At 38.4% G+C, this 16,553-nt stretch overlaps 2 protein-coding genes across 2 annotated transcripts in view; both read right to left on the bottom strand.

Moving 5' to 3' along the window:
• The window catches only part of LOC132573894 (uncharacterized), a 118,518-nt gene that overhangs the window by 23,165 nt on the left and 78,800 nt on the right, over positions 1 to 16,553 (bottom strand). The gene's annotated exons all lie outside the window — the stretch shown is intronic.
• LCOR (ligand dependent nuclear receptor corepressor) overlaps positions 2,290 to 16,553 on the bottom strand; it is a 93,098-nt gene continuing 78,834 nt past the window's right edge. The window contains exons 6-7 of the mRNA XM_060241832.1: positions 14,539 to 14,632; positions 2,290 to 11,842 (exon numbers count right to left, since the gene is read on the bottom strand). Coding sequence (XP_060097815.1) covers positions 10,873 to 11,842; positions 14,539 to 14,632 — 1,064 coding nt within the window. The 3' untranslated portion in view covers positions 2,290 to 10,872. The remainder of the gene's footprint in view (positions 11,843 to 14,538; positions 14,633 to 16,553) is intronic.

Here is a 16,553-nt window from a genome sequence, read left to right as displayed (position 1 = left end):
CACCAAAGAACAGACAGCTTTGCAGCAGAGGAAAAGGGAAAAAATCTGTTCAGCACTCCTGGCAACAGGTAATCCAGTCTCCACCAATATTCCCTTTATGGAGCACAGCAACAGACAAACCACATCTCTGCACACACACTGCCTAACTAGTGAAGTAGTCTTCATTTAATATGTTTCAGAAGTGATTACTGGTATGAAGATAAACTGCTTGTACCTTGGGTGGAGCAGAGTGGGGAGCTCTGACAGAAAGGGAGCTAAAATGGTGCCGATAGTGGGATGTCTAGTTTTGATGAAATATATCAAAAGTGGAAGATGAACAAGTGCATTCACTTGTTCATCTTCCAACATTATATCTCTGCCTTCAAGCATCAGCAATGCTCTTCCACTCTCTACATTGGACAAACCAGTCAGTACCTACTCAAAAGAGTAAATGAACATAAATCTGACACTTCGATACAGTTGGAATCATTTACAACAAAGCTCTTCTGAAGCATTAAGGGATTCTTACCAAGCATACAAACTGCCAATGTGACCCCTAACTATAGTTTTTGTAACTTGCCATACATCAAACAGACTAAATAATTGTTGTTCTGTGATGATGGAGAAGGAAGAGGTGCAAACAGCAGGTTTATATCCAGCAAAATCCCAAAGAACAGTTCTGCAACTTAAGGTCTGATGACATTATCCTGAGGGACATGACAGTACCAACATAAAACATTCAATGGTAGCTAAGCTGTATACAGTACAAAGAATGCAGTTTTTTATCCAACTACCTATATGTGATACCCATGATTTTATTCTAATTTAATGTAATTCAAGGCTGGTGGTAACTACAACTACAATTGAGATGCTGATTACTGGTTATACTATTTAACAGAGATCATGGTTGGACTATTGTGTGTATGTACATTCACATACATATATAATGTATACATGTTGTTGTTCAGTCGCACAGTCGAGTCCGACTCTGCGACCCCATGGACAAAGTCACGCCAGGCCCCCCTGTCTTCCACCATCCTCCGAAGTCTGCTCAAATTTATGTTTGTTACATCAGTAAAGCTGTCCAGCCATCTCATCTTTTGCTGTCCCCTTCTTCTTTTACTTCTGTCTTTCCCAGCATCAGGATCTTCTCCAGTGAGTGCTCCCTTCTCATTTGGTGGTCAAAGTATTTGAGCTTCATCTTCAGCATATGACCTTCCAGGGAACAGTCAGGATTCATTTCCTTTAGGACTGACAGATTTGATCTTCTTGCAGTCCAAGGGACTCTCAAGATTCTTCTCCAGCACCATATCTCAAAAGCATCTATTCTTCTGCGCTCAGCCTTCCTTATGGTCCAGCTCTCACAGCCATACATTACTACCGGGAATACCATCGCTTTGACTATATGGACTTTTGTTGGCAGGGTAATGTCTCTACTTTTTATTATACTGTCCAGATTTGCCATAGCTGTCCTCCCAAGGAGGATATATATACATGCACACACACACATATACACATATATACATACATATACACATTCACACATACATATATATACACATACACACATATATACACACACGTATATACATACATATATACATACACATACACACACACACACACACACTGATGCTGTTTTGAACCAAGAGGAAAGGTGGAATATAAATATTTTAATAAACAATCAAACAAACAAAAGGTTACATTAATCCATCATTTTCACTCAATGAGAACACAAAATATGGCAAGATTAATCATATCCTGGAAAGAAATTTAAAGCTACAGTGTTGCAGGATTTGATAAATCTTTCCACGCTGAAAGCACGTTCAGAAGAACCACAACAAGAAAGTGATGGAAAAACATAATCGTGAAGAAATATTACTCTTAATTGTTATTTTCATTTATAAAGCTCATATTCCAATTTCCCCTCCTTTCTAGAAAGCAGCTAACAAAGCATATAAATATTAACACAATACAGTTTAATCAACAGAAAAGGATATTCCATTTGCTAAAACACAACAGCAGTTTAGGAGGAAAAAAACCCTGAGTATCATTGGCATAATTTCCTTGAACAGAAGATTGTATGACCAAAAATTAAAGGTGGGTGGGGGAAAGAGTAAAAAATGTCACTGAGCTGCACAAATGCATTTTAGCATTCACAGATTATCAACTCAGCAAAATAACTTTCAGTAGTATCATATCTATTCATGGGTACAAACACAGGCCAACCCAGGCACTCCATTAAGCTAGTAAATCACAAAAAGCAGAATATTTTTAAAAGATACACTAGAAACCAATGCTTTGAACCACTCAAGTTTTTCACAACAAAATTTATTAGAAGAATAGTCGTTCTGAAAAGTCTAGCATCCAGTGAAAACTACCATACACGTTACAGCTGGGAATGTGTTTCCAAAATGACATGGCCAAAGAATACAACAGGGTTGTTAACCCTTACACATGCACAACGAGAGAATCAGCGCTTTTGACATACAATGCAAAAAAAAAAAAATGGACCACATGAATTAAAATTTATAAGTACTTATCACATACATTAAGACACAGCTTATTTAGTCCAGTCAAAAATCAGAACTGCATTAAAATTAATGTAGTGCAATCAAACCAAAAACCTTAATTTGTGATCATAAGTGCTCTACTACATAAAATGTTGATCATAGCAAGGAACAAAAAAGTTCAAATCACACAGTACAAAAAAATCTGTAAATAAATACAAACTACAGTACAAGAGAAATATTAAATTATACAATTCCGTCAAACTGTAAACAGTATATTGAAATGAGGTCCATAGATTAAAAAGGGGGTTCCTGTTTTATTTTTCCATGACACTTGTACTTTTAGAGGTCTGTGAAAAATGCCATTTTTTCCATATTCTACATAAATAGAACTTTCTAAGGTGTAAAGCATCAAATAATAGAGCAGAGGCATTGCTGACAGAGATACACAAGCTGGTGCAAGCAGCAAATTTCATTTTAATGTGTTGCACATGCTGTTGAATGTTCAGCAACAAGGACCACCACTACAGGTGTGAAATGCCAGCACATTAATAATTAGTGCATGGCACAAGAGGTGGGACACCTGATCGGGGGCCACAGTGAAGGAGTGATCATCTGCTCCCAAAATATATATGCAGCTGCCAATTATTTGAAAGGTTTACACTGTTGCCATAAAACACCAACTTTGGCAGAAGGGTTACTAGTAAACTCAAGCCCACCTGGCCCATTGGCTTCCATCACAGTGGCCAGTGCACAGAATTCCTAGAGACATTGCATAACTAGAATGTAGAGGTCAGACATCCAAGGGCCAGTGCTCAAGTTTAGAAGTACCTGGGATGAAAGAGAAACCACAGCCACGCTGAGAAGCTGCCCCTGGACCATATACAGAGGCAGCCAGGAATGTATTGACATTAGCTGTGCTGGCTTGGTAGTGGCATTTTTAAATATATACGTTTAAGATTACATATATAATATATATGTATATAACATAATACACATACTATATATAGAAATTTCTTACAATACATAATCAGGAACCCCCATGCGATCTTGCTCAGTAGTTATAACTGAATATACAGAATGCCACTACGTGTCTGAGGCACTGCGTGCTGGAGAGTAATATGCAGCTTTAAAATCCGTTTGGCTGAGTTATACCTGGATACCTGAACTGAGTTTAAGTTGACATTCATCAAGGATGTGCTACCAGCACATCAAAAGAAAAGCAAAAACAAAATGCAAGTCACTGCTAGGTTTAAGAATAGTGTACAAGTACCTGAATTGAGTGAGGGTAGTGTGTAAACTGTCCCTGAGGGTTTTCAAACAGTGTGTGTACAAGCTGGAATCCTAAGCACGTTAGTTTAGAAGTTACATTGCGGACTGATAAAATACCAACATCTGACAATTTAACAAGTGGAGGTTAGAAAGAGTTATGAGCAAACACTCAAAACGTATTTATACATGTTTTAAGCAGCAGTAAGCTGCTGTAAGCAAAAATCCCATGGGTATAATCACCAAATGGGACTCAGAGAGAGGTTGCTGTCTGTAATCTGTTTTTCTGATGCTGGGGCACATGACAGCCGCCATCTACCCTCTCTCAACAAGTAAAGAAATTTCACCTGCTAAAGTAGAATGCACCTAGTTACAGACTAGCAATCCAAGATAAGATTTTTAATCAAAGACTTTCCTATTACATACTAAAATCTCTTAAGATTACTAATGCTGGTATGCTAATCTAGTTAGTTTTTTTTTTTACTTTCCCCCTTCATTTAAGAAATATACCATTCCACAACTTAAACATTAAGATCCATTTTCAGTCCTCTGATGTAAAAAGCATGTCAGTGAATTTATATTAAAAATTTACACGGTAAAAAGGCTTGAATTTCAGCCAAAGATTCTAAATACTGCTCATTCCCTGAAGACAAAGGGAGAGAGAGAATCCCTACCCATTTTCCTAGTGATATACTTTCAAACTGAGCACTACACAATGGACTAAAACTATTCTTCAAGGGAAACTTTACCTTGCTTCCCCAACTTAGATCCCAAATCTTAAAGCCCTGAAATGGTCTACTGAAATGTTTACCTAAAACATCAGGCACGCATGCCCAAAAGCTGCCTGAACATTATAAAACTGGTATTTATTCTCAAAGATATTTTACTATCAACAGAAATCATCTGACCTAAAAACAAATCAATCATCCTGGATTGAGACTTTTACAGTACCATAGACTCTGAAGACTAGATAAATTAAGACTCGAATTGTAACAGTAAAAGTGCTGAAAGGTCCCTTTTCTGATTTTTCTTTTTAAAAACAGGTCAGAAGTGTTTTAATGGACTGTGAGGGTTTATTTTATCAAGTCTGAAGTTTGATGAATATAGCACCAAACGTGGGCTTACTTTAGAGGCTAAGGTGGCATGTCTATACTTTTAAAGTGAAAGAAGAAATACTTAAATCAAATTTTCACTAGCAGGTAAAAATTTCTCTTTTCACCAAGGATCCATAGTGTATTTATTATATAAAAAGGGGGAAAGATCTTTGCCTGGGAATTTTAGACACCACAGAATTAAGTAAGGATTAATTTGTGATCAGGCATATTTACTGAATATTTTACAATGGATGGTATTCAGGACATTACCTGAGTAAGAAGAATTTTGCAGGACTGAAAATCCAAACCTGAAAATTACAGCCTGTGCCTATGACAAATCTATATATCTGTATGGGAAATGGAGACTACAATGCCTGAAAGCTAGTAGTTTTCCTTTCTGTGTTATCTTGAGTGTACACCTATGGTTAATTTAAGTATTCACCACAGGTTAAACTCTTAAAAGATAAAATCACAATACATGCTTCTTCCAGTGAAGTTGTATGCTGTAACTGCAAAATTGCTGACTACTACAGATGATCATTCATTTGCTACCTTCCAACTCCTGACAAGGTATTTCTTTGCCAAATGGCCACAATCAGGGTGAAGAGCCAAAGAATATCTTTCCAACTCTTATCTTTCCTTGTCCACAGACCCTCTTACCCCTCAAAACTCAAAGAAGACCCACTTGCTCAACTCCAGTTCCTGGTTAATCTGGTACTACTTTGTTCCTTTTGCCCATTTCACATACAACCCAAAAAGCAAACTACCTGTCACTGCATCATCTTTGTCTCCCTTCACTTTCTTGTGTAGGGACCAGCTGGGGGGGAGGGGGGAGTAAGTCTTAACACATTTCTAGTGCATTAGAACCTCCACCACAAAGCCAACTTCTATTTACATTCTTAAGCTGCCCAGGATCTATGTGCTTCACAAGCCAAAATTTAGCCATCTCTGATTTATAACATGACAATTTACCAAAATGTTCACCTACTATAAAACTCAGCAGTTTCATTACATTTTAGCAATATAAACTGCAAAACAACTCTGGAACAGTAAACAGCATTTAAACCACAAGCTTTACCTAAGACTAAAACAATGCATGAAGACTAGAGAGAGATCATGATTATCTCCATAACACACAGTCTGATCAAGCCTGTAAAAGTTCTTAATAAAGTTTAAAAGCAACTGGACAGCCAAGTAGTATAAAAGCCAACAGCTATAAAGTGTAATTTGCAGACAGCAGGCAAACTGAAAAAGTTCACAATCCTTTTTAAAAAGGCGACTCTGAAACTGCAAGAGGAAAAAAGCACAAAATACCTGATCCACATCAAAATATGGGCACCCTAGAACTTCCTAAAAGAATCTTTTTGTTTGCGTGAAAAATTTTGAGCAACACAATTTTTATGACCTTTTCTGATGAGAACTATGCAAGTCCTTCAAGTAGTCTTGGCTAGCAGCTAAATTAACCCTACATTTGGGGCTGAAGGGGACAGTCTTTTTATTTAAATTTCCATTTTGAGCTCTAGCAAAGTGCGTTGGGATAAGAAAGGGGGACTGGTAAGCACTTTTCACCCACCTGTTCAGATGCCATGCCTTTACTTGCCTCTTACACACTTAGATACTTCATGAGGGTTTTATTCTAGATTGATTACACACTAAGGATTAGGAATCTCCTTTCCCTGTCACCAAAATAATTACTAAATGAAATTTGACACCGGTGTGTTTATGTAGGGAGAAGTGCTATAAGCAGCTTATCAACATAACACAGATCATGCCACTGGTATTATAATTATAGCCACCTATTTGTAGGCATATTAAAAATACAGCTTTCCATGAAATGACATAAATCACTCCTGATGGTTTCTGAATAAGCTATGTGTCCATTTGAGACCACAACTGCTTCAAACTGCCCCATGAGTGTGAAAAAGCTTTGGCTAGAGCCATTAGGGAACTAAGCAGAACAGTACTGCTACCACATTAAAACATTTCATTTTTAAGTTTTTATTAAAAATGACTCCATATTTGCATTAGAAAATATTTAAGAAAACATTCAAACTAAGCTTTTCCTTTGGAGGCAGAGCAGCAGTGGAGCAGTTGAGGCAGTATGGAGCAGACTTGGGGCCAGTTAGAAGAGTATTTGGCTGATGTAAGAACAAGATTTCAAGCACTCCAGAGAGAGCCTTCTTCCAGTCATTTTAAGAAACTGGGGAGCTTAGAGGGTTTTCTACAATAAAGGCCAACAGTCCAGACCCTACAACTGCTATTCTTGATGGCTGTGCTGAAAAGCAGGCAGCCTAGGGCTCTGGAAATGAGGTTTTAGAATGGCTGACAAAGAGGTAATAGTGTATCTCAGATCTCCAGAATCTCAGGAAAGTACATTTTACAGGTCCAAATAAAAAAAATGATACATTTTCTACACACTGGGCTCGCTCCACAGAACTGTACGATAATTAACTCCACACTAGTACCCCTACAACAGTAAGCCTTACTCATCTGTATAACTTGCTGCAGCAAAAAGTCACCAAGCAACATCTAAATTCCAGTACGATAGTACACTTGATTTTAAACGTTATACACACACACTCTAACATTAGTCTTTTAGGCTGGGAGTAGAGGGAGAACCTATCCTTCTTGATATCTGGCCTAAGAAGCAGAGGCTGTCACAAATATTGTTCACAGTTTGTCTGTCATCCAGATGCAAGCTACACCATCAACAGATACGCCACAATTCTTCCAAATACAAATCCCCTGGAGTGAGAGAAAATGAGTGTTTAAAAATGCCCCAATCTTTCTCCCACAGGCCTCACCATTTCTGGAGGATTGCACTTGTCTAGCGTTCCCTTAACATGCTTCTCTAAAGCAGCTGGGGAAACAAGGCCTCAATCCCTATCTCTTGTACAAATTACAGGAGCATCCATTTATTGGAAACAGGAGAGAACAAGGCTTCTCTTACAAAGACAGCAGCAAACCACATCTTCCCACACCAAACTATGGTCAGTTGGGGATTTTGGCCATGCAAACTTCCAGTCAGCAGAAAATTAAGCATGCTAATGGATAAACACTGATTCCATTTCTTCTACACTTAAGATGTTCCCAGATACTACTCAAGGCTACACCAAAGGTGCCTAACAGAGCAGTCTGACTTCAGTGAGTCACTGAGGAATCTAGAATGAGATACCAGCCACAGAATAAACCACCTTGGAGAGAACAGGTGAGATGAATTCTTAAAACAAAGTTTAACATTAAAAAGGTGCACCTGAATATTACAGACTAAGTTTACAAAACCTACAATAAGGTAAAATATATATTTATATCTTTTGAATATTCAGCAGCTTTTTGTTTATTTTTGAGAGGCTTCGGAAATTTTAGAAAGGGACTACTAACTAATTTCAACCATGCGTCACAAAACAATAATGGCTATTTTATATTGCAATTACCAAAGTAATGCAATTAGTGCTTTAAAAATAACCTACTTTTTCCTTATTTTTTTAAAACAGAGACCTTTTGAGGAAATATGGTTGTTCCAAAGCTTCTGGGGAAAAGTTACCTGAACAGGAAGTGATCACAGATATTAAATGTTATATTTCAAAGCTTTGCAGACAGGAGTCTTACAATCGTCAGGTCCCAGGACTTTAATCTGAGAAAACTAACTGTTTGGTTGTTTAATTAATTATCTAACCAAAGCAAGTAAGAATATGCAACTACCATTATCTATTTACAGTTCTCAGCCTACGATTTGAAATGACATACAAGTAGTTCTCTTTCAAAACTGCAGCATTAAAGGGTAGGCACACCATTTTTCTGCTGCACGATTGTCATCCACTTAATGATACACATAAAAAATATTTAGGTTAAGTAAAATGAGCACTCCACATAAACTATGGACAAGCTTTTACAGAATTCAACTCAAACATCACTTAAATAAAGACAGCCACAAAAGGTTAAACCTCTGACAGTAAAACTATGCAAGTGTTACACTTCTAGCTTGCAGCAACCATCTCCCACACTTTCAATAGCAGATGAAACCATAAATTTTAAACAGTGCATTTTTATTGCAATTTCCAGTGAAACTGGATTATATTGCAGAGTTTCTTCACCACTATGGAGCTTTAAACAGGTTTCTGTACTGAGATGACAACTAGATAGCTAAGGGAACTCTGCTTTTGAGTATGGAAATACACCAAAAAAACAAAAAAGTCTAAGAACAGTAGTACAAAGCATATGTGGGCTAAAAAAAGCCCAGTCTCTCTCAAGAATGAGAAGTGCATATTTAACATGACAGCAATGGTGTGCCTAACCTTTGAATACAGTGGGTTGCTGGGAAGCAATCAACCAAATAAGAAGGCTAACTTAATCATCCCCAAATTCAAGCAGCAGCCCCGGGGCTATCTAGACCTTCTTCCTATGAACTGCAGCATCCACTTTCAGTCATTAACACAAGATACCTAATCAAAAATAATGCTTAAGATGTCTTATATATAAATTCAATTGCCTCTTTTGGTTGTACAAAGCAGGAGAATGGAGTCCTATCAATCTTTTGCACAGCTAAGATCAAACTGTGCCCCCCTACCTGAAGAACCAGTGAGTCTGATTCAATGAAGCTGCAAGTCCAGAAAGCTTTAAAGTTTAATGTAAGAAAATAATCAGATGCCTCTGTAACTAAAAAGACTGAACTGTAGATTTAGGAGTGCTAGTTATGATTATAGTAGCTGTGAGTGTGTGCTAGTCCACTATTAAATAAATAGTGAATGAAACAAAAACAAAAATGCAGGATATGCAAAAACACTTCCTGCTACTGGCAACTGTAGTATTTAAAAAGGAAACACCCATTAGGTGTTCAACCCTGACAGTGTTACAGTTAGATAAAATGCTCGGCCTAAGCCAGATCAGGTTGATCTGATCATGGGTTTTATTAACATTTGTAAAAAATTTCTTCCCTGAACGTTAACATAGATCCTTCATTTACATGACTATTAGGCAGATTATTGAGGTTGTAATGTTTAGAAATCAGCGTTGTTGTCTTTTGGGGGGAGGGAGAGTTGGACAAGATTACAGCAGGTTATTATTTGTATTCCCATCCCCCAGAAGATAATTCTTTAAACTAGCTGGAGGAAACACATAGTTTAGCAAACTCAAAATTCAATCTGTTAAAAGCATGTAGGTCACAAAGCCATATTTTGTTAAAGTGAGGAATACCCTAATATATTATTCAGTGTACCCTGATGCTCCTGAATACAAGGAGTTTGTTGAGATAAGGCTACATCCTCAAGCAGGCAAGTCCAACTCTCACCTTTATAAAAGAGCAAACAAACAGTGAAGGTAGTGCTTCAAAGGAATTAACCAAAGCATTCTGAAGGTAGTGTATGTAAAATTCCCACATCCCCATCCCCACCCTCCCCTCCGGGTGAGCACTAAGCAAATTGCAAATGGTAAAGAAGTTGAATTTAAAAGAAAATACCTCCAATTAGACCCAACCAACTGGGGTTGCAACCACCAATCTCTGAATAAAAAAGATCAACATTATTTAAAAGTTTAACTTTTCCCCCAAGCCAGCTGGATCCAAGACAAAAAAAAGGTATGAAATCCAATTATAAAGCAATGATCCAGTTTTTGTTTTAAAAGTCTGGTACTAGAGTTCAAGGAAGTGAGGGGAACATGGGAAAAACAAACCCAATAAAATAACTGAAAGTCCATGCAGGCTCAAGAGGCAAGCAGTCCACTTCCATGTCTGCATTCTTTGTGAGGTAACTTAATTCTCTATAGAACATTAGAGAAACATGCAAAAGGCCAAAAACAAAAACAAAACACAAAAAAAGGGCTCTAAGCCATATTGGGCCAGAAAATTTACAAATATGCAACATTCAGAGCACTCTTTTCCCCATGTCCATACAAGTCTCTGCTGAACTGCAAAGGAACATGTCCTGCACCCAGTGACCAAAGAGGAGTTGGGTGCATGCAGTGGGAGTTGAACAATGCCATAGTGCTCACCCAGTTTGTTAAGTAATTGGCACTCTACAACATCCCTAATCATCCTTTGACTCATTCGCACTCTGTGCTGCCTCTCCCTGGGGATCTATCTCAAGCTTTACAGAGACATCTTGTCCCTCCGACCTCATTAATTTCATTTTTTTCTTTGGAGGGTTTTTCAAAGTGCCCAGCCTCTCTTTCACTTTATACTCCAGGGTGCTATGGGGGATCCCATAAATACTCTGAGCTTTGGAGACGCTCATTTTCCCACTCATCACCACAGAGATTGCTTCCTCCAATATCTCACTGTTGTACTGTCTGTATCTGCCTCTTTTCTTCCGAGGTTGCTTAGAGCCAGGATCTCCCTCCTGATCAGAGGTGGGATATGGCTGTCCAGAGGTAGATTGCTCAGCATCTGAGCCCCAGGAATCTGGTCCGGGATCCAGCAAGCTCCTCCTGTTTTGTTTCGGAAGGATAGCCCTTAACTTTTTACTTAGCGCGCTCTCCGTTTGTGAACCCATCACCAAAGAGCTATAGCTATACTGGTCACCAGAACGGGACTCCCACGAAAGGTCCATGCCTCGAACTTGTGGTATCTTTAAATCCACAGGAGTTGAATGGCTCATGTCCTTTTTCCCATCCTGTTTAGTTTGAAGTGCCATTTTTTGAAAGGCCGAGTTTTCTGTAAGAAAAGGAAGGTCACTGATGTTGCTGAGTGCACCATTTCCCCTGAATTTCATGCGAGTGAAGTTGAATTCGTAGTGTGGTTTTGCCCAAGAAGCCTCCCTGGATAGTATCATGTGCTGTCCATGATTCTGTAGCCCAGACGGCCCGTGGCTGGCAGCTGTAGCATGCTGGTTTCTGCTCAGCAGTTCTTCGCTTATCTGCAGTGATCGAGCCAATGGAACTTTGAGAGATGTGGAGTGGCCAGACCCTTCCCTGGTTCCATCCTGCCAGCTTCTCGGGGGAACCCCATCACCACTCCGAAGTCCCTCTGCATGGTGCTGGCTGGGTCTCCCAGGACGCCTAATTGGATGGAAGGAAACTGATGTGAGCAGGACTTGCACAGGTAGGGAGGGATGGGTGAGGGGGCCACTCCTTTATTAGAAGGCCTTGCTTGGGTAACATCACTTTTTGTGAGATTTTTATTATTTTTTTAAAGTCTCAGCAGTCAGTTTTAAAAAACTTGTTCAGAAACAAAGAGAAGCTTTTTGGGCAAAGAAAAATGAAACCTGTCAGCTGGTCTTTGGTTGGGTTCACAAAATCTTGGAGCAGAAAAGGCTTCGCGCAAGTGTCTGAAAATAGCATCTTAATTATAGATTAGAAATGAATAGTTATTTGCCAGAATCTATGCATGACTGTGTTACTAGTGTGACGTTACCACTAAACAAGTACAGTAATAAAAGAGTAAGCCAAGTGACAAAATGCAGCAAATTCAACACACATACACTCTAGCACACACACAAGCCACCTGCACTTTTTATAAAATGATGAGAACTCTGGAGGGTATGCATTCGCACTATACGCTAGGTTGCTGCTCAGCATCTAAAGCACTCAGCAGAAATAAAAGGTGTTTGCTTACCTTGCATTCACACACAAGGTTAGAAAAACTGAATTGCTCTCAAATAAAAATGCTGCACAACTCCAGACTCCATTTTCTTTTAAAGTTATATAAGTTCCCATTTTGTTTTACATATTCCAAGGCAGGAAGAAGGAATCATGGTGCAGAACTACTATTTATTATGCTATCTGTTTTCAAACTTTAGTAATGGATTAATTGGAGCAGGAGGTAATCTAAGTTTTCAAACACTGTTTTAATATTAGATAATCAATAACTTGCTTTATAAACATTTCTTTTAAATCCTGTAAAACATTTCAACAAAACATATTATATTTTTATATATATTTGCCCCCACCATGTTATCTTGTTCCCATCTTGAAAGCCTTCATATGTTGAGTCATGGAAAAGCAAAGGGAAGAAGGTATGTTGAGGTTTGGGCTTCCATATCTTTTTGCAAATGTCTATTAGGCATTAGACTTACAAAAAAGTGAAGTGACTTGTATGGAAACAAATGCTCCACGTACATACTAAATAAACATACTAGCCTCAGGGAAATATCTGTCTAACAAATCTTAAGCGTTTATTATATATTTCAGCTACTTACACAGCAGTGGACCACTGTCCAGACATAAAAACAAACTTTGCTAGATAGAGGACAACACCACCTAATGCCAATTCCTCCACTAAAGGGCCAAACTAGACAACATGCTGGGTATACTGGGATACAGTATACAGGAGTACCTTTTCCTTGCATGCACTTTCCTGACTTCAAATGCCCCTTCAGATGCACTACAGCCTTGTTTAGGGAAACACATAGGTTGCCTGCATACTTCCCTCACTGAGCTACATTTGTGGGGAAGAGAGTTAAAGGCTAGGAAACCAGCAAGGCAGAATGAGTTAAACTCATCTCCTTGAGGATACTCAAATCAGGCAGCTCTAACATCTGCTATTTACCAGTTTTAAAATGCTTGGAAGACTCATTCACAGATCTCAACCTCTTCTAAACTAGCCTTAAAAGTGAGCAAAACATTCTAATTTCTTGAGGATTACTTTCAAAAATTCTTAGGAGAACATTTTTTTAAAAACCCACAAAATTTCAGAAAATGAAAGAACAGAAACTGTTTCCCTTGATGGACATTTCCCCCCCAGAGTTTAGGAATTAAGCAGGGGCCCACAGAGAGGTATTTAAATTCTACCTTGTAGGTATCCTATAGTGTTTTATAGGTTAACTGAAGCCAGTGGCTGTCAGCAACAGTTATTTTTAAGTAACTAGAAATCCAACAACTTTTATGATGATGTAATTCAACATATAAATCCAGTCACTCTATACTTAAGGAAGGTTAGCTACAGCATTTTAAAATTCCATTATGGCCCATGCATCCCAAAGTACTATCTCAAGTAACTTTTATTCCTGGAGATTTCTTGTTACCAACACAAACACCTAAGCATACCAGGTTGACTGAGCTATATGCTAGTAAGCAATAACATTACCAGATTACAACTACTTTGTATATCATCTGGAAAATCTCCCTGAAACACAATTACAATTGGCATAAATCTAATGAGCCAAAACAAACATAAACTGACAAAGTTACCCTGTAACAGTTCTTTACACCACAAACTAATCAAAGCTCCTAAGCAATCACCTTGTTTGCTTTGGCTTCTTAGCCTGAAAACTCTGATCCCTGAATGAAACATTCCTCAGCAGCCCCCACATGACCACTTGTGAAAGCACATAAGATTGCCAGCAGCTCATAATCCAGTAGGGACTGTCGTATTTATGAACCAATGCCTTAATGTGGGACCTATACATGTAGTTGCTATAACTGAGTCTTTTGGAATGGTCACAATCATGAAAATCACAACTACCGTATGTATATACCTCATGTGAAGGCAATAATTCATACAACTGATACCCTACAAGATTACTGTCGGGGCATTAGTTTCCCTGACCACAAATATATATGTTTCTAAAGTTCATTTTATGTTTGACTTGACATCATATTTGAAAAGTAGAGAAAATATTTTCTGCAAATGTATATAAAATACTCCGAAGGGTTAAAATACCTCAGCCTGTGAAACGAGGAGGAAGTATTTGACCTCAGTTTGTTGTTACACCTAACTATGAATTGAACAAAATGAACATAAGAATTTCCCTTACCCATTCCCAGGAGTAGCGGAGCAGCCAGGTGAATGGCTCAAGGAGGCGCTGCCTGCACAAGGGCTTTTCTTAGTGGACAGATCAAGCACTCCGTCTGCAGAGACACAATAATCACTTGAGAATAGGAAGACATGAGTAAAACAAAACACAAACAAAATCTGGGTAGGTCTGTATGTAGTGAAAGATACAAATTGTTCTTGGGTCACTTGAGAAAAAAAGCCCCTCTGCACACTACATTCTTATTACACCAGTTTGGTGTAGTAGTGGAGTGCATAGACTCTTATCTGGGAGAACCGGGTTTGAATCCCCACTCCTCCACTTGCACCTGCTGGAATGGCCTTGGGTCAGCCATAGCCCTCACAGGAGTTGTCCTTGAAAGGGCAGCTGCTGTGAGAGCCCTCTCAGCCCCACCCACCTCACAGGGTGTCTGTTGTGGGGGGAGAAGACATAGGAGATTGTAAGCCACTCGGAGTCTCTGATTCAGAGAGAAGGGCGGGGTATAAATCTGCAATTCTTCTTCTTAGGAGAGTGAAAAAGTTTTTCTAATGTCAGAACAGAAATATTTAGTTCAGCAGTGCTAATTCCATGCATATAAGCTGGAGCCCAGAAAGTCATGTGCCCACCCCCCAAACAAAACAAACCCATACACATTCTCTACTGGTTTTAGCAGGACTGTTTTAGTGAAAGGCTTTCTGTATAGGTTCAAAATCAGTGAGCTTATGGCAGCCATTTTCTCTAAGAAACAACCACTGTTAGTCTTCCTGGAAACCACAGGTTAAGTACAGCCGTTCTTAGGATTTTGTACAATTCTGGAAGACACCAAGCTGTATGTTATTACTAACAACTCTTATAACGCAGCCAGCAGGTTACAGTGGAATTCAGTGCAAGGGCAAATCAGCTATCAAAGTAGTTTGTCCACATCTAAGCAATATGATTCCCTCCCATTTTCATGTTCATAAATGGGACCTACAAGCAGAATGGCTATATGAAACACAAAGCAACAAGACCTAACTCCATTCCCAACACTGGAACAAAAGGTAACTTCAAGCATCAAAGGAACAGTTTTCAATGCTGCAGTAACTAGAAGTCTCACAACTTAGGTGTATCAGCCTCCTCAACAGCAAATTTATGACCAAGATGTGGCTGTATTATGTGACATCTAGACCTGCTTTACAGAAAATCTTATCCAGAAATGTATAGTCTATCAATCTTTTTTGAATCCCTTATGAGAAAAGACCAATCTCCATTAACAAATACAATAATGAGACACCATGGAGAGGTTTGGTTGTATTTACTGTCTATGCATTCACAAACTAGACTACATTAGTCTACAGCATACCCACATAAATGGAAAGGCTTCAGAACTAATCTGCAAATATTTAACACTTTACAAATATGGTCTGGTTTCATAATTACTGACACTATTTCTATAAACAACATTCCAAAATCCATATCAGGAGAAAGACAAAGGTAAAATATAAAAAACATTACATAAAATACAAAAAGATATAACGGGAAATAAACAGGTCTGTTATCTTACTCTAGGACTAAGTAAAGTACTACTAAGAACTCATTCAGAATATGTTCACGTTTTGGTTCTCCCCTTCGCTCTCAAGGTGTTAACTTAGAAAAATTATTCATATGTGGATAGGTGCATACAGTGCTTTTGTTTGACTCTCTAAAATCAGCCATTTGTGGAAATACTGAAGGACAGGGCACATTTAATTGAGACATTATTAACCAGAGGGGTGAGGAATTCACGTTATGTTTTCACAAATATTTAAATGGATACCAGAATTAAGAACATCTTCTTATGGGAGAAAAGACAAAATCTGAAATATGCTTTGTTTAAATTCATTGGGGTTTTTTAAAAATTATATTCTGCCCTATGTACAAAACATGGTGGCATACAAATCATTTAATGTCAGGACAAACAGACTGAGATGGCTCATGTACATCTTACAACTCAAAAATGAAGCACAAATTAACATATTTATTCTCATTTAGAAAGGAAG

This window comes from Heteronotia binoei, chromosome 6 (assembly GCF_032191835.1).
Source record: "Heteronotia binoei isolate CCM8104 ecotype False Entrance Well chromosome 6, APGP_CSIRO_Hbin_v1, whole genome shotgun sequence".
Lineage (NCBI taxonomy): Eukaryota > Metazoa > Chordata > Lepidosauria > Squamata > Gekkonidae > Heteronotia > Heteronotia binoei.
The sequence above is the reverse complement of the archived record's forward strand: the minus strand, read 5'-3'. Positions and strand labels throughout refer to the sequence as shown.